General features: G+C 38.9%; 1 protein-coding gene across 1 annotated transcript in view; it reads left to right on the forward strand.

Annotated features, from left to right (window-relative positions):
- Positions 1 to 128: 128 nt before the first annotated feature.
- Positions 129 to 18,179, forward strand: part of Ncbp1 (nuclear cap binding protein subunit 1) — a 33,948-nt gene continuing 15,897 nt past the window's right edge. The window contains exons 1-10 of the mRNA XM_048337746.1: positions 129 to 417; positions 7,956 to 8,044; positions 8,566 to 8,666; positions 10,738 to 10,894; positions 13,358 to 13,465; positions 13,889 to 14,010; positions 15,355 to 15,424; positions 15,742 to 15,957; positions 17,075 to 17,172; positions 17,465 to 17,528. Of these exons, the coding sequence (XP_048193703.1) occupies positions 384 to 417; positions 7,956 to 8,044; positions 8,566 to 8,666; positions 10,738 to 10,894; positions 13,358 to 13,465; positions 13,889 to 14,010; positions 15,355 to 15,424; positions 15,742 to 15,957; positions 17,075 to 17,172; positions 17,465 to 17,528 (1,059 nt within the window). The 5' untranslated portion in view covers positions 129 to 383. The remainder of the gene's footprint in view (positions 418 to 7,955; positions 8,045 to 8,565; positions 8,667 to 10,737; positions 10,895 to 13,357; positions 13,466 to 13,888; positions 14,011 to 15,354; positions 15,425 to 15,741; positions 15,958 to 17,074; positions 17,173 to 17,464; positions 17,529 to 18,179) is intronic.

Here is an 18,179-nt window from a genome sequence, read left to right on the forward strand (position 1 = left end):
TCAGCTCTGGATCGCGGCCCGCGGGTTCTGGCTGGCTGGAGCGGCGGCGGCGTCTTCCGCGTGGCCCCGGAAGGACCTAGAGCGGAAGGCGGGAGGAGGAAGCAGCCGGCCGCCGAGGCAATCTGAGGGGGCGGCGGCGTGCGGAATCGGACGCAGGTTAGCTCCGCCAAGTTCGCGACTGTAGCCCTCGGCCGCCCAGCCCACCCGGGGGCCTCTTCCCTCGAATTTTTCCGGGAGCGTCTCGGAGCAAGTGCGCGTGCGCGCCAGGCCAGTCCGCGCGCCTCTCCGCGGTCCTCGCGCGCCGGGCGGCCGGCGGCTCGACGGTTCCTTAGACTCCTTTCCTCCTCCTGCATCTCAGCCTTGGCTGTACACCGGCAGCCAGCATGTCGAGGAGGCGGCACAGCGACGAGAACGACGGTGAGTGCCCTCGGCCCAGCCACTCTGGCTGCCCCGGTTTGGGAGCCTTGGCTGGGCGCTTTATGTCCTCGGGTCTCTGGGGATGGGTCGCCTTCTCCCCCCCCCCCCCCCTTGATCGTGCGGGGAGCGAGCCTCGGAAGGCAAAGGGGGATCGGTGCAGCGTGGGTGTGGCCGGGCGTCCTCTGGAAATCCACCATCTCCCGCCACCCCGGTTCCTTCAGTAGTTAGGAAAGAAGGGCTAGGTGGGCCCCCATGGACAGGCCTCCCCCCCCCCTCAAATTTGGTCTCCCAGGACCAAGTGGCCCTTCACCGCTTAGTAGGGAAGTGCCCCCCAAGTCTGTGCTGCCGCCTCTTAGGGTCACTGACAGGAGCCCTCTTCTTCCATGAGTAGCGTTTTATCCCTCCAAAGCTACATCTGAAAAGCACTCTTGAGTTTGCGGAAGGAAAAGAACAAAGGCATGACATCTAATGAATGGCAACCTGTCATCCGTTGATCTGCCCCGTTTCGAGCTTCAGGGGAAAAAACTTTTGTGTCTTATTCACACCTGAGAGGGCACACGGAAACATGTTATAATGTTGTTGTCCTTGAGCATATTTCCCCATTGGAAGAAAATGTGCTGGGAAACGAACTGGCCATCGGGTCTTCGTCGAAGATTGTGTTCATGGTGTTCCATACCGTAAAATCTAAGATTTTGCTAGTTTTAAGAACAACAAAAGGTTATTTTACACCCAAGGCTCAGGATCACACATCCATATACAAAGAGTAAAGTTGGGAGCGGTTCTGTTGTTAATATTTGAGAATATTATTTCTCAAAGACAGTATTGTGGTAGTTGAGATGAGACTTGGGAACCCAAGGATTTTAATTCAAAGCTAGACACCCCCCGCCTTTTGTTTTGGTGCTGTTACTGGGGCTTGAACTCAAGGTCTGGCTGTTGTCCCCGAGCTTTTTTGCTCAAGGCTGGAACTCAACCACTTGAGCAACCGCTCCACTTCCAGCTTTTGGATTAATAGCAGATGAGTGTCAAGGACTTTCCGGCTTGAGTTGGCTTTTAACTGTGATCCTCTGATCTCAGCCCCCTGAGCAGCTAGGATTATAGGCATGAGCCATCCACACCCTACTCAGACCCTATATTTCTGATTTTTTCCAGGTTATATAACTTCCTTAAGCCTTAATGTGTAACATATCACATATATGTGTTACATTACATATATGCATATACACACATCCCTAGAAGTGAGTGATGTTTATTTTCTGTTAATGTTCAGAGATGATAAGCAATGGCAACTTCCAACAGCATAAAAAAAATTTTCGGGGATGGTTCTGGGGTTTGAACTCGGGACTTGTGCCAGGCATGTAGCTCTACTACTTGAGCCAATATTCCCAGGCCTTTTTCTGGTGTTTTTGCGCTGGCCAGCCTTACATCTTTAGCCTCTTACTTAGCCTTCTTGCTTAGATGGAATCCCACCATTTAACCTCCTGATCACACCTGAATTCACCGTGACTGGTGTGTTTGTTGAGATGAGATCTCACCAACATTTTGTCCACGCTGGCCTTGAACTGTGATCTTCCTGGTCTTTACTTCCCAAGTAGCTGGGAGTAGGAGTATATATACCACCATGTTCAGCAAAACAAAATTTTAAAGTGGGTAAGTTTTCTCTTTGAATGTTGAAGAAGTTAGGAATTGAGGCAGAATAGCATTTCATTTTAACAAAGGAACACCAGATTTCTGCTAAGGCATAGCTTATGAGAATAGTCTGCCTACTCATCTGGCACTTAAGGATCTAGATGGCCGAATGGCTGAGTGTCATTGGTTTGAAGACACAACCCTCAGTCCCTAGATAGACCAATGTGTAGGTGTAACTCCCTGTTGTTGTTTTTTGTTTGTTTGTTTTTAATGCAGGAAGCTTTTCTATTACTTTTAATGGGACAGCGAAGGTGCTATTTCCCCCCCCCCCCCCCCTGGGCTTTGCAGTTGACTAATCAAAGACTAAACTACGTATGTTCTCAACTGGATTTTAGAGAATTTGGTTCTTCACACTGTCTTTGCTCATAGTTTTTTATCTTTCCTTTTTTGGTGCTAGAGTTCAAACACAGAGCCCCTTGCACATGCTAGGCAAGCACTCTACCCCTGAACAATTCTTACACTGAATCTCTGCCGATTCTAATTTTTGCTTTTGTTTTGCTTTAGGAGACTTGAATAACTTTCTTAGAATTGGCTTTATTTGGGGCTGGGAATAGAGCCTAGTGGCAAGAGTGCTTGCCTCCTATACATGAAGCCCTGAGTTGGATTCCCCAGAACCACATATATAGAAAATGGCCAGAAGTGGCGCTGTGGCTCACGTGGCAGAGTGCTAGCCTTGACCAAAAACAAGCCAGGGGACAGTGGTCAGGCCCTGAGTTCAAGGCCCAGGACTGGCAAAAAAAAAAAAAAAAAAAATTGGCTTTATTTTTACTAAAGCTGGCAACTATATCATTGTCCATTGGGTCTTGCTGCAGGAACCTCAAAGTAAAGAAGACAAATGTAAAATAAGACATTCTTTAAGTAAAGATTATTGTTGCAGATAATCAATAGAAAGGCATTTTGCAGTTCTTCTTTGAGAAGACCCAAATCTAGAAGTATTGTAAATTTGAGTAATGATCAAGTAAGTTTTAGTGATCTGAATTAAATATTTTGGACGCATTTTAGTCAATTAGTACCTCTCCCCCCTACCCCCCAGTTTTATCCTGCTAACTGCACTTGCACTCTTACTGAGCTTTTTGGCTCACACCTGGGTCTCTACTACTTGAGCTTATGCATCCAGCCAAGCTTTTTGCTGATTAATTGTCAGAGTCTCTAGACTTTTCTACTTGGACTGACTTTGAACCACTATCCTCAGATCTCGACTGCCTAAATGGCTACCGTTATAGGCATAAGCCACCAGTGTACCTGGCTAAGTAGCACTATCAGAGTCAAAGAGATCTATTTGAGTGTTTCTTGATTATTATTATTATCAGCTCTTACCAATCACTGATTGTCTTAATCTTCCATATAGTTGACTATACAATCAGTCCTTTGTAGCTGCAATTCTCCAACTCTGGATTCAACTATGGTTGAGGGGTATTTGGAAGAAAAAAAATGGCATCAGTATTGAACATGCACTTACTTTGGTTTTTTGTTATTCCTAAATGATAGACTGTAACAACGGTTTACACAGCATTTGTGTTGTAATAGTTATTATAAGTAACAAAGTAGTCTAATATAGTAGTGGACATATTGTTATATCACCTTTCAGTGTGACCAGATCAAAGATGGGAGGGGGACTCATAGAGTATATTATATAGTCATAAGTACTATAGTGAAAAAAATAAAGTTAGATAAAGGGTGTAGAGATCCTGTGAGGGAGACAGGTAAAGCCAAACAAACTGATTGGTCAAAGGCTTGTGGAACATGAGGGAGTGAGCTTTGTAGCCATATGGGGGAAAGCTGTGGTCCAAACAAAGGAAACTATAAGCATTAGGACCTTAAGGGTACAGTGTTCCTGTCATGTTCACAGAATGGGGTCACCGGTACTGTGACACTGAGTAAAGTGGAAGTTGTTGGAGACAAGAGTATAACAAAGGTTAGATAATCAAGGTGCTTAACACATTTCTTTGTTGATGATGGAGATGGGATTGGGAGATAATATCAGAATTCTTGTCATCAGTTGACTTAGATTGTACAAAATCTTTGCTAAAGCCCTATATAGTCTCATTTGAGCTGTTGTTAGATCCTTATCAATTGGACTGTGACTGATTTGTACTTAACTATAGAAAAATTAAAGAAGTGAAGGAGTTTCCAAAGTGATGATTTCCTCTTAAGTCAAAGCACACTTTTCTCTCTGTTTTATTACTTTTTTCTTTTGCGGGTTTGATTTTTATAGTACATCTACTCTAGTATAAGATCTCTTGGTTTTGGAGCTACTTTAGACATGTTTTCTTGATGTATGTGAAATGTATATGAAATAATTCAATTAACTGAACAATATTCTTTTTTGTTTTTTATATTTTTATTGATTTACTTATTGTCAAAGTGATGTACAGAGGGGTTATAGTTTCATATGTAAGGCAGTGAGTACATTTTTCATTAATTAAATTTTGTTGACAAAGTGTTGTGCAAAAGGGGTACAGTTACATAATAAGGCAGTGAGTACATTTCTTGTGGTATCTTACACCCTCGTTTTTCTTTCCCTTCCCTAGATCAGGTAGCCATATATACAATACCCAATGTACCAAAATCATATACAGTAACCACGTATGAACAATATTCTTTTTTTTTTTTCTTGGCCAGTCCTGGGCCTTGGACTCAGGGCCTGAGCACTGTCCCTGGCTTCCTTTTGCTAGCACTCTGCCACTTGAGCCACAGCGCCACTTCTAGCCGTTTTCTGTATATGTGGTGCTGGGGAATCGAACCCAGGGCCTCATGTATACGAGGCAAGCTCTCTTGCCACTAGGCCATATCCCCAGCCCTGAACAATATTCTTAATTAAGGTGTTGTATTCTACTTCCCTGTGATCTCATCCAGGTTATCTTCTGAATTCAATATATTGTTACTGTCTATAAATTCAGATTGTATCTGTAGCTAACCCTACTTGATATTCTCTCAACTATCAGGTGAAACAAAGCTATCTTTTTACAAGAAGACCTGGGAGGGTGTGGGGATGGTTAGCAAAATAGATGAGCCAGAAATAACAAGTTTTTTAAGTTCAGAAAACAAGATTTAAAAAAAACAACAAACCACACACAAAACTCTCTGCAACTGCCTTTTCCCTCCTCACCAAAATCTGACTGAATAATATTGTATATTATGTTTCCTACAACAGGATTACTTAACATTTAAGGCTGGTCTCTTGCTTGGGAGTTGGATGTCCTGTGTTGGATATCCAGCAGCTATCCTAGCCAGCACCCACTAGATGCCTGCCACACTCTACTGATGGTGGAAATTTAAAAATCGTCTCCAGAGATTACTAAATTCATTCCCAGTTGAGAACCATTGCTATAGGAGAGGCCAGTTCTTAATGTCCTGACTTTGAACCTTATGTAAACATTGCATCAAATAAGCATTTTTTTTTCAGTGAATGGATCCCAAAAAATAAGACCTTGGTGTGAAAAATGGTTCTTTGGGTAATAGATGTAGGTTTGGTGTAAACATAACAGTTAAGGTCACTGATTAGGCTATGCCACACATGCTTGCAACTTTACACAGAGAAGCTCCAGGAACTGTTCGGCTCATGCATATTACACGTTTTATTGCATTACCCATCAAAATTATATTTGGTGAATAGACCAGATTATAACAGCAATTAAGGGGTTGTATAATCAAAGCACTGTATGTAATCTTTTATAATAACTCCCTGTAATCCTATCTGGATAAGAGTAGTTTTTTATTTTTTGTTTTTTCAATTATGAGGCTTACACTCAGGGCCTGGGTGCTGTCTGTCCTTTTGTGCTCAAGGCCAGCACTCTACCACTTTGAGCCACAGCTCCACTTCGAGTTTTCTGATGGCTCATTGGAGATAAGAGTCTTACAGACTTTCCTGCCCAGGCTAGATTCTAACCATGATCCTCAGATCTCAGCCTCCTGAGTAGCTAGGATTACAGGCATGAGTTGCAAGCACCTGGCAGTAGATTGGTTTTATTTAGCTTTAGTTCATATATCTGAAGATCATTTCAGTTGTTAAAAAGAAACTTAACCTCAAACTTCAAATAGCATGTGGTGGCTCATATATTTAATCCCAACTACTGAGATGGCAATTATGAGAATAGTGGCTTAAGACTAGCCCAAGCAAAAAGTTGAGTGAGACCCCCATCTCAAGAAATGTCTGGGGGGCTGGGAATATGGCCTAGTGGCAAGAGAGCCTGCCTTGTATACATGAAGCCCTGGGTTCGATTCCCCAGCACCACATATATAGAAAACGGCCAGAAGTGGCGCTGTGGCTCAAGTGGCAGAGTGCTAGCCTTGAGCAAAAAGAAGCCAGGGACAGTGCTCAGGCCCTGAGTCCAAGCCCCAGGGCTGGCCAAAAAAAAAGAAATGTCTGGGGCTGGGAATATGGCCTAGTGGCAAGAGTGCTTGCCTCCTACACATGAAGCCCTGAGTTCAATTCCCCAGCACCACATATATAGAAAATGGCCAGAAGTGGCGCTGTGGCTCAAGTGGCAGAGTGCTAGCCTTGAGCAAAAAGAAGCCAGGGACAGTGCTCAGGCCCTGAGTCCAAGGCCCAGGAATGGCAAAAAAAAAAAAAGAAAAAGAAATGTCTGAATATGGTGGCATGCCTGAAATCCAAGGCTAGCGCTGAGCAGAAAGTGAAAATAAAACCTGCAAGACTACCCAAAAATTATCTAAATCAAAAAAAGGCTAAGAGATATGGCTCAAGTGCTAGACCACCTGCTTAGCAAGCTTGAAGCCCTGAGTTTAAATCTCAGTATCTATTTTTTTAAAGATAAATGTTGTTTTATGGAAGCACATAATTTATTAAGCAAAATGTTCCAGAATGAGTAGTGATTATGAACTCTGTAAAAAGTGTTCAGTTCCATTAGCTCTTCTGCTCTGAAGATCAAAGTTATATGTAACTTACTACTGTGTAAATATCCCACTGCAGATTACAAATTTGCTTCCTTGCCCACATGCTGTTCTAATAATCTAATTGCTGGAAGCTTAAATTGCATTAGGAGACTAGCCAACATTGGCGTATCATTGTTCCATACATAACACTATTATTTTTAATATTTTAAGCCTTATGTTATTCTACAAAAGGACTTAAGGTGCATCTGTTAAAGTTTTAAACAGAATGGTAAGAAATCATTGACAGTAAGGGTAAACAATATTGAGATTGATTTTTGTAGCACATCTTCATTCAACTTGAATTTTTTTAGCAATTAAGATAATTATTAGATAATTGTTAATGATTTTTAATACATTAAGATTCTTTGAAAGTTTTTTTTTTATGAGTCAGAATCAGTAATAATGCAGTTCGTACTCCATCATTAGATGAACAAATTTAGGGGCACTGTCAGATTTGGGAAAAAGCATCTGAGGACCAGGAAAACTCAGAAGCATAGGAGTACCAGTTCATGAGTGTTGTAATTTACCAGTGTTTAGCATATTGTTGGTGCCATTCCAGCCTGTCCACAGAAATGGACAGGGCTCCTATATTCCATAGCTCTGGAGACACTTCACACAAAATTTTATCTAAATAATGTTTCCTGGAGTTATTGATTGTAGTGGTCCTGGGAATCTAGAGTATTGGTTAGCCTAGCCTACTTAGAAATGGAGGATCATGATAACCCAAGCTAAGTTTACAAAAGACTCCTATTTGAAAAATGACTGGTGTGGGGCTCAAGTGGTAGAGTGCTTACCTAGCATTCTTGAGACCATGAATTCAATTCCCAATACTCCTCTTTGCTTCAAAAAAAAGAAATTGAGGATTATAGGCACAAATTTTATGTAGAAAAGAGATTAAAAGTAAAATAAAATTCGTGATAGCATTCATCATGTATCTTTTTTTGTTGTTACTGAAATAGGTGGACAGCCTCACAAAAGGAGAAAGACCTCTGATGCAAATAAAACCGAAGATCATTTGGAGTCTTTAATATGTAAAGTAGGAGAAAAGGTATGTACTAAGATAGCACAGACTGCCATGGGTTAAGGGCATGATTGACTGCTTTGGCTCACTTCTGGATGTTCTAAATTTTAGACAGAGCCTGTATTACCACGCATCTGTGTCCATCTTAAAATGAATCACTTTAAAACTCCTGATATGCAAATAATTGAGATCTTTTAATAATTTTCATAGATGAGCTTAGAATAAACCTAGAGAATAGTTCTCTTTGTTTATAAATGACTTAAACCAGCCCTGGATACGTGAGGTAATAAATTAGTAAAAGTGATGGAAAATACCTCATGGTACCTTCTCATTTCTAATACTTAGTCTGCTTGAACTATTCCTTTAAAATGTTTAATTATTTATTTCCATAGAACATGTTTCTAAAGAATAACTACCTGGGTGATTATTCTGTATTTGTCATAGTGCCTTATGTACATAATACCTTAATTTTTTTTTAATGGTCATTCAGAACTTTTAATTCATTAATTGCTGAGTACTTGACAGTTTTGATGTGATGTCCTCTACAGAGTGCCTGCTCTTTGGAGAGCAACCTAGAAGGCTTGGCTGGCGTATTAGAAGCTGATCTTCCTAACTACAAGAGCAAGATCTTAAGGCTTCTTTGTACAGTGTATGTATGCAAAAGATTTATGAATCCAGGTGATAATGTATTATCTACTCTTAAATGCTTTGGGAAATGTTTATAAGATGTGGTTTATAATCTGTATGTCATTGACTGTTCTATCTGGAACTTTGTACAAATGAAATAATCTTTGATTGGTTGTCTCTTATTTTTTTAATAATAAATAAGACTAAAATTTATTTTTCTTATATTTTGTTTCTTAAAACTTTAAAATCATTTAAGTTGACATTATGCGTGTTTGTGCCCATACTGGGATTTGAACTCAGGGCCTCACAATCTCGCTTGACTTTTTTTCACTCAAGCCTAGTACTCTACCACTTGAGCCACTGTACACTTCCTGCTTATTGCTGGAAGATATGAATCACATGGATTTTTCTGCCTGGACTACATTGGAACTACAATCCTTAGACCTTAGCCTCCTGAATAGTTAGGATTGTAAGTATAAACCACCAGTGCCCAGCTTGACTTTAAATAAGGAAGTAGATACTTTCCCATTCAGAGATTTTTTTTTTTTAATCATAGGGTTTTTTGTTGTGTTGATATCAGGACTCAAAGTCAGTACCTGATGCTCTCTCTCATTGGCGAGTGCTGTACCAGTGGAGCCATGCTACTAGTCCCTTAAATGTATTTTTTAAATCAGTGGTACCTAGCAAGTTTAGGGCAGGCAAATCAAGTAAGTCATTTGTGAAAGACTAAAAATGATTTGGAGCTATTAACAGTCACAATCTTTCTCTAAATTGGGTTATTGTGTATCTTTTCTTTATCTTTTTTTGTGTGTGTGTGTTGGTCATAGGACTTGAACTCAGAGCTTGGCCACCATCTCTAAGCTTTTTTGCTCAAGGCTGGAGCTCTACCACTTGAGCCCCACTTTTGGCTTTTTGCTGGTTAATTGGAGCTAAGAGTCTCACAGACCTTTCCTGCCTGGGCTGGTTTTGGACCTCGATTCTCAGATCTCAGCTTCCTGAGTTAGTTAGGATTATAGATATGAGCCTGTGTCTAGTTCCTAAAATAATTGTTTAATCCTTACAGCCCATTTTTGAAATTTACAAAATTGATATAAACAAAGTGAAACTATCATTGGATTTCTGTTTTCAGTCTTTTAAAGGATTCAGTTAATATTTAGGAACACATATCCTTAGACTAAAAATTATGAATAAAAAGTTTTGCCACAGTTACTCATAAGAAACCTGTTTTGAAAGTATTTATTACAAAATCCAGCAGCAATTATACTGTGTTGTTAGAAGCCATATTTATTTGTTTGCTTAAGTTTGGACCGAGAGTACTTGGCAGTGCTTGTATTTAGTGTTTGAATTGGGAGCACTTAAGGGACTATGGGTTACTACCAATACAAGTATTTTTTTTGAGGACTTAATTGTCTCCAATATTCTGTGAGGAAAGCATACCAAGTATAAGAGTATCCTTTCTCCATTGAGCTAATTTCTAAAAGCTGCTTAAATTAAGTAATGCACCCTTTTTCCTCTTTACATTTTAATTGAAGTAATACACCAGGAATTATAAGATGAAATATAATCGTGTCTTAATTGTATTAGAGTGTCATGTTAAGAATTCTGATGGGAATTTAGTTGAAACAGATTAAAGTTCTTTACCTAAGCTACTAGAATTGTATTTTTCAAAGTAGAATTTTAGTCCTGTAACATTTGGTTAGCTAAGTTTAGAAACTAAGAATATTCTGGTTCTCCTTAATGATGCTACTTTAAAGAATATTGTTTCACCAGCATTTCTGATATACTTTACCATGGAAACCATTTTCTGTGGAAATGCTATTAAATTCCACTAAATACATGGGAAGAAAACTCTTCCAGCATTAGTTTATTTTAGTGTGATAATTTCACAATTAAACTGCTTTCTTAACTCTCAGATTAACTAAAAATGAAAAATCATGGACCACATCTGCAACTCTTTTCATTTAAAAAAAACAAGTTAAAGGTAATCTTCTTCCGAAATTAATGAATGATAAAAGGCTTATATAAAATTCAGCAACTTAGCATAATACCATTGTTTGGCTTTCTTGTTGTTGTTGCACGGGTTCTTATATTAGTGCACGTCTACTACCTGAGAAGCTGACAATTTATACAACATTAGTTGGACTGCTGAATGCTAGAAATTACAACCTCGGTGGAGAATTTGTAGAAGCAATGATTCGTCAACTTAAAGAGTCATTGAAAGCAAACAATTACAATGAAGCTGTCTATTTGGTAAGTTACTGATAAGCAATGACAGGTAACAGTTATTGTTTTCTGTGTATTATGACTTAGTGTTGGAAAGGTGTTAGGTTACAACCAATTTATCCTCTGTCTTGAAATAAGGTTCCCTCACCCCTGTAATTGCTCTTTGGAAAGCATTCTTAATAACAGTGTTTACTGGGAATCCTAGACTACCTCCTATAGCAAGTAGTTCTTTTTGTGTACCTTGGTTTCCAAAGAAGACCTTTTGTTGCCCCTGTCTTTTATTCTTCTGTTTGGGGTTTGAACTCAGGGCCTTTCAGTTCCTAAACAGTGTATTTACACCTCCCTTTCATCTCCCTTCTTCCCAGCTGTCACAGAGCCACTGTGCTTTGAGCAACCCATCTAGAGCCCTGAGTGTTAATTTTTTGTCTTCCTGTTGCCCCCTTATATCCAACCATCTCTACACCCTATCAAATTTACCTTCTGAATTTCTCTAAAATCTGTCCCTTTTGTCTCCAGGGCCTATGGCATAGTTCATAGTTCATGCCTTCCATATGGAGTTGTTTTGTTTTATTTATTTAGGTTTGGTTTGTTCTTATTTGTTTGTTTTTTGGCAGTACCAGGGTTTGGACTCTGAGCCTTGTGCTTGCTCAGAAGGCTCTCTCACTTGAGCCCTGCCCTTAGCCCCTTTTTAGCCTTAATTACTTTCTACAGAGTCTTGTTTTCATGCTTGGCATGCCTGGACATTCTACAATTTTCTTTGCTCCCTGGGATGACAGGCATGTACTACCACATCCAGCTTTCATTGGTTGAGATAGAGGTGGGGAATCTGCAGTCCTCTGGTCCCTTCCCCCTAAACAGCTGGTATTACAGTTCTAAGCCACCACACTAGGCCTCTTTTCTCACATTCTTAACAGCTTCTTACCTAATTTTACATCTGAATTTTCTGCCTTCCATTAAGGCCAGAATGGTCTTTCTTGTGCTCTTGTTGGTTAAGGTCCAAAACCCCAGTTCCTTCCCATTGTGTATAGTAGCTGGCCTTAAAAACCTGATGAACAAAATGATTCATTTGTTTGCAGGAAATGAATACTAGAACTTTTTATTTGTCTTGAGTAGGAATAGAATTAAGGTTTACCAATAATACTTAACCATAGAGTTAGTGGAATATCAATATGTTGAGGATATATGAACAAATTTTTATTAGTGTACAGTTAGAAAACTTTTGGTACAGAGCAGATTATAGGATTAAATTCTTCACTCTTTATTATTTCCCCAATCAGTTCCTGCTTGCCATAAGCCCTCTACTTGGAATGCCTTCCTTGCTCACCACTTGAGTACTTCACTCATCTTGTATGGCCTACCCCAATAGCTAATTCCTTTATGTTTACCCTATTCCCCCATCACTGTTGGTAAGGATAATTCCCCCCCTCTTCATTTGGAAGAAATTTTATTGAGCTTGATATCAGAAAACAACAATCACTAATAGTTTATTTGATGATTTTCCTGATTGTGATTCAGTATTTCACTTTAGGTTTCTATTAAGGTGTATTCAACGAAAAGACTTATAATATCTTCCATTTTAAACAAGTGACATGGATTTAGAGAAAGATGTAAAGTCTATATATGACCTTATATTTGCAGAAGATCTGGATAATGGTAGAAAAGCAGGGTAACAGCTAAGAACATAGGCTCTAATATTAAAAAGAAATTTTTTCCATCTGCTTTTCCTATATGACTTTGGGTGGGCCTATGACTTAGTCTGTACGGGGTCTGTGGTTAGCTCTAGTAGATACTTACCCGTTTCCTTGACCAATTTATCATGTCACCATCATTTTTTCAGTATTCCAACTTCTCCACCTTCTAGTCAGTGTTGGGTGGTTGCCCATTGTAACTTTAGTTTGCATTGGGTTCATTTTTATTGAAGGGTACATTTTTATTTACCTTTTAGTGCAGAGTCATCCCTTTGTGTTAATGTTATACTTATCCCAGTAAACTATGGGTTCCCTAAAATAGGCCCTTTAGTAGTGCTCACTTAGCCCTAGCACACAAAGGGCACTCTCCCATAATTTCCATGTCTGTACTAAAGTGAAAATTATAGCCAAACAGAAAAATCAACCTATGTAAGTAGTCAGAATGTCTTATAGTCTGTGTTCATAATGTAGTACATTGTGGAAACTCATAAATTCGATCCTTGTTTATCACAGGACCTCAGTCCTGATTGCCTGCTGTGCTCCTGAAGCAGAAGAGCATCCTTAGTTATAAATAACCAAGTGACTATGGCTGTGTTCCACTAAAAGTTTACTTATGTCCACTTGATTTTTTTTTAAACAGGCACTAAAAATTTTAAAACTATTCTTGGTTCACAAGTTATATAAAGAAATAGGCAGTGAGTTGGGCCCTAATGTTAGGGACCATGCTTAGACTATATAAAATTGCTTATTTTGTAATTAGTGTGAAAGACTTTGTGATATAATAACAAAAATGTTCCAACAGGTTCGTTTTTTATCTGATCTTGTGAATTGTCATGTGATTGCTGCCCCATCAATGGTTGCTATGTTTGAAAATTTTGTAAGTGTAACTCAGGAAGAAGATGTACCTCAGGTAAGACCATCCTTTAGCTGCATCTTGTCAGTATAGCTGTACCAAGGCATTTTTCATCAGCAAATCTAGTAATAAATAAGATAATTGATTACCATACTGTAGCTGTATAATACCTAAATAATAAGCTGGCATACAGGTGGGCTGAATTAGAACGATTCTGTCTAATAAGATTAAGACCTAGAATGTTCTAGAATTTCCTAAATGAATCAAGATATCTTACTTAAGCCCAATTAAATAACTTACATAGGATTTTATGTAAGAATAAAATAGGAGTTTGGGCTAATATGTACAAGGCTCTCAGTTTGATTCTCAGTACCATGAATGATTGAATGAATGAATTAACGAATGAATAGAAAAGATGGGGGGAGAGGGAGGAAAAGAGGAAATTAAATATTTTAAATTAACATTTACAAAATTCTTTAGGTGCGACGAGATTGGTATGTGTATGCGTTTCTGTCATCTTTGCCCTGGGTTGGAAAGGAGTTATATGAAAAGAAAGATGCAGAGATGGACCGAATCTTTGCCAACACTGAAAGCTATCTAAAGTAAGGGCACAGCTCATAGTATGCTTTGTTGTTTAAAGGATATCTTACTTGTGGCTAAATGTGTTGTATTACATCTGTGGGTTTCATTTTTCAAAAATGCTGTAAAATTCCTATTTTGTAGATAATTCATTCTGCTACTGTTGTAACTTACTGAGATCTCAAATAAGTGTATTTATGCAAAAAGTTGGTAATTAGTGCAAAAGAGTTGGTAATGTATTTTCTATAAGCTGATTTTGTATATGATTATAAAAGACATGAACCACCCTACTACATTTCCTCTAATATTAGTATGTGGTACTAAAAATTTACCGATGGTAGAATTACTGATAGGACAAACTCAAACCCCAATTTCCAGACCTAGTGAAGTTCATGAGAAGAGAGTTTTAGGCATCTCTTACCAATACATTCTGTAGTAGAGAATCTAACAGCCCTTTTATTTTTGAATAGGGTCTTGAGTTTATGCCTAGGCTAGCCTGGACCGTAATCCTCCTATTTTTTTATGCTTTCTGCACAGCTGAGTGGGATGACAGGTGTGCATCAACATGCCCAGGTTATTATTGGTCAAGATGGGGTCTCCATATTTTTTTACCCAGGTATCCTGAGATCCTCCTGATCTCTGCTGCCCAAGTAGCTAGGATTATAGTTATAAGACAATGAATCCAGCTAATATGCCATGATTTCTATACTGGACCTTTGTTGGTACACATTGAAATTATTTCAGTCTTTGTTATTACTGTAGACCATCTGTCAGTATTCTTGTGTGACTGTCTTCAAGAATATGTACAAATATGTTTATAGGGGATGCACATTCTTAGAAATAACATTGTTGGGTAGAAAGTTCTAGTCAGTTAAAACGTTGATAGATTTACTCAAATTGCCTCTAAAAGGATTATATTATTCTGAAGATCCATTTCACTCTTCTGCCAGCAGTATTTGAGATTGCCACTTTGCCTATATTTAGATGATACCTTGGGATGGGAATATGGCTTACCAGTAGAGTGCTCACCTTGCATGCATGAAGCCTTGGGTTCGATTCCTCAGTACCACATAAACAGAAAAGGCCAGAAGTGGTGCTGTGGCTCACATGGTAGAGTGCTAGCCTTGAGCAAAAAGGAAGCCAGGGACAGTGCTCAGGCCCTGAGTCCAAGCCCCAGGGCTGGCAAAAAAAAAAAAAAAAAAAAAATTAAGGTTAGATGATACCTTGCACCTTATCACAAATGCTTTTACCTGCTAATCTGATGGGTAAAATGTTATTTCATTGTTTTAATTTGCACTTTATCATTTAAGAAAAACCATGTACATTTTTTCATGTTTTAAAGTGGAAATTTTTGTTTTTAACTTTAGAAGGCGCCAGAAGACACATGTGCCCATGTTGCAAGTATGGACTGCTGATAAGCCACACCCACAAGAAGAGGTAAATTGGTTTCAACTCCTCAGAGCCCTCAGCATGCAGAGATTATTTAACAAATGCTAGAATGTAATTGAAACAGTACCTGTTCTGTGGATTCTAGCTACCACATATTTGTTGTATTTTTTTTATCTAAATACCCAATTTTGAAAAATAGAAGAGTTAACTCCAAACCTACTATATTAAACAAGTGATCATAAACAAAAACTTAGTGCCAAACCTTTGTAGCAACTTGTAGTAACTGTCCTTACTTTTATGTTCTGTGTTTTGGACCTGTCAGGTCAAAATGACATATTAATTACTAAAAATTAATCTGTTTTTAGTATTTAGATTGCCTCTGGGCCCAGATTCAGAAATTGAAAAAGGATCGCTGGCAGGAACGGCACATCCTAAGACCTTATCTTGCCTTTGACAGCATCCTCTGTGAAGCACTACAGCATAATCTGCCTCCTTTCACACCACCTCCTCACACTGAAGATTCAGTGTACCCGATGCCCAGGGTTATCTTCAGAATGTTTGATTACACAGATGATCCCGAGGTATATGACAACTATAAGTTCCTGGAAAGGATCTGTGTTGCATTTTACTTGTGTTTTAATCTTGTTGGGCTTTGTCTGAAAAAACCTTTGGGGGTTGTTTTGCTTTTCAAGACAGAGTTTAGTGTAGTCTAGTTTGGCTTGGAACTCCTCCTGCTTTACCCTCCCAAGTGCTCAAGTGCTGATATTACAGGCTGTCACCACAACACCACCATACCCAGCTCTGAGATACCTTTAGTTTTAGTTATTTTTTTAATCTAGAAAAATAGATGGATAATAGATGTCAATGAAGTTTGCTCTGTTTTGGTTTTTTGTTTTGTTTTGTTTTGGGGGCTTAAACTCAGGACTTGGCTCTTTTTTGCTCAAGGTTAGCACTCTACTATTTGAGCCACAGCTCTGCTTTCATCTTTTATGCTGGTTAATTAAAGATGAGCCTCATGGACTTTTCTAACTGGACTGGCTTTGAACCTTGTTCCTCATACCTTAGCCTCCTGAGTAGCTAGGATTACAGGCATGACCCATTGGGTCCTGGCACAAAGTTTGCTTTTTTAATTCAGTAAGTGGTATCCCATTATATAAGAAGTTATATTTAGCATACATAAGTAGATTAGAGCAAAACATAATATACAGATCAAGAGTATAGGTTTGAGAGTCAGATTGGACTGTGTCTTAAACCTCAGCCAATACTATCTGATCTTGAATGAGTTACTTTGTGTATCAGTTTCCCTGAAGGAATAATAATGGCATATATCTCATATTGTTAGGATTAAGTTATCAACATACAAAGGTATAGAACAGTGTCTGGCATTAATTAATACTCGGTAATTTTAGCCCTTATTATCTTTTTTGGTGGTGGTACAGGGGTCAAAACTCAGGGCCTCATACCTGCTAGCAAGTGCTCTACCACTTGAGATACTTTACCAGCACTGGCTGTTTTCAAGATAGAATCTTTTTATGCCTGGACCAGCCAAGAGTACAATCCTCCTCTTTGTGCTTCCCTGCATTACTGGGGTGACAGGCCAGTGCTACCATGCCTCATGATTGGCTGAGATAGAGTGAACCTTTTCCTGGGAAATCTGTGTATGGGCCTCTGTATGTGTACATTTGGATTTCTTTCCAGGGTCCTGTCATGCCAGGGAGTCATTCAGTGGAGAGGTTTGTCATAGAAGAGAATCTCCACTGCATCATTAAGTCCCACTGGAAAGAAAGGCAGACTTGGTAAGATTCTATCCATGGTATTTTCAGAAGAAAGAAAAGACAGTTTTGGTGATTTGGTAAGGCAGAATGTATGCTAACAGTATAAGACCATCCTATTCAGTTATTAGGTCTGAATATATTGCCTTAGTATTATTTTGACTCATTTTTTGAGGTTAGGAGACTTAGTCCATTAGTTAAGTAACCCAAATCTACATTTAGCAAAGATATCCTTTCCTTACATCTAAGCACAATGCTTTAGAAACTTAATTGAATTCTTGTGTGTTAATACTGACTGGACTTAAATTTTTCATAGTGCTGCAAAACTCCTGAGCTACCCAGGAAAGAGCAAGATCCCCTTGAACTACCACATAGTGGAGGTACGATTTCACACAATATGTTTCAGAATTTCACAATCTTTCTGTTGGCTTTAAAGTGTAATATTCTTGTGCTTTATTTTATTTTGTGGGGTAGTTACTTGACAGACACTGTACATTAATAGAGAAGCAAGAAAACTGCTGTCAGTTTGGGGTTGTGGTAGCCATTTGTTTTTGGGTTTTTTTGTTTTTTAATTGTTATTATAAAGATGATGTACAAAGGGGCTATAGTTACATAAGTTGGGTAAGGAGTACATTTCTTTTTTCACAATGTCACCATTCCCTTGCTCTCTTCCGGTTTTTCTCTCCCATCTTTCAACCTGTTAGCCATTTATTAATAATTTTTGTAGACCTTAGGAAAGAGTAAGTTGAGAATTGTAGCCAAATGGAATTTCAGATTGCTTATTAATTATTTATTTTAGTATGCCTTCATGCATAGATAGTTAACTGCAGGTAATATAACTTGCCCTCTACCCTTGTCAGAGGTAACGTCTATGTAACAGATCTAAAAATGGCTTAAATACCCAAAACCATTTTATTACTGTAGGAAGATAACCAATTGGCACTCAATTATCATCTCACATCTGAGTAGTTACTCTCAGCTGGCACCTGGCTCACACCTGTTATCCTAGCTACTCAGGAGGCTGAGATCTG

The sequence above is a fragment of the Perognathus longimembris genome, chromosome 1, assembly GCF_023159225.1.
Source record: "Perognathus longimembris pacificus isolate PPM17 chromosome 1, ASM2315922v1, whole genome shotgun sequence".
NCBI lineage: Eukaryota > Metazoa > Chordata > Mammalia > Rodentia > Heteromyidae > Perognathus > Perognathus longimembris.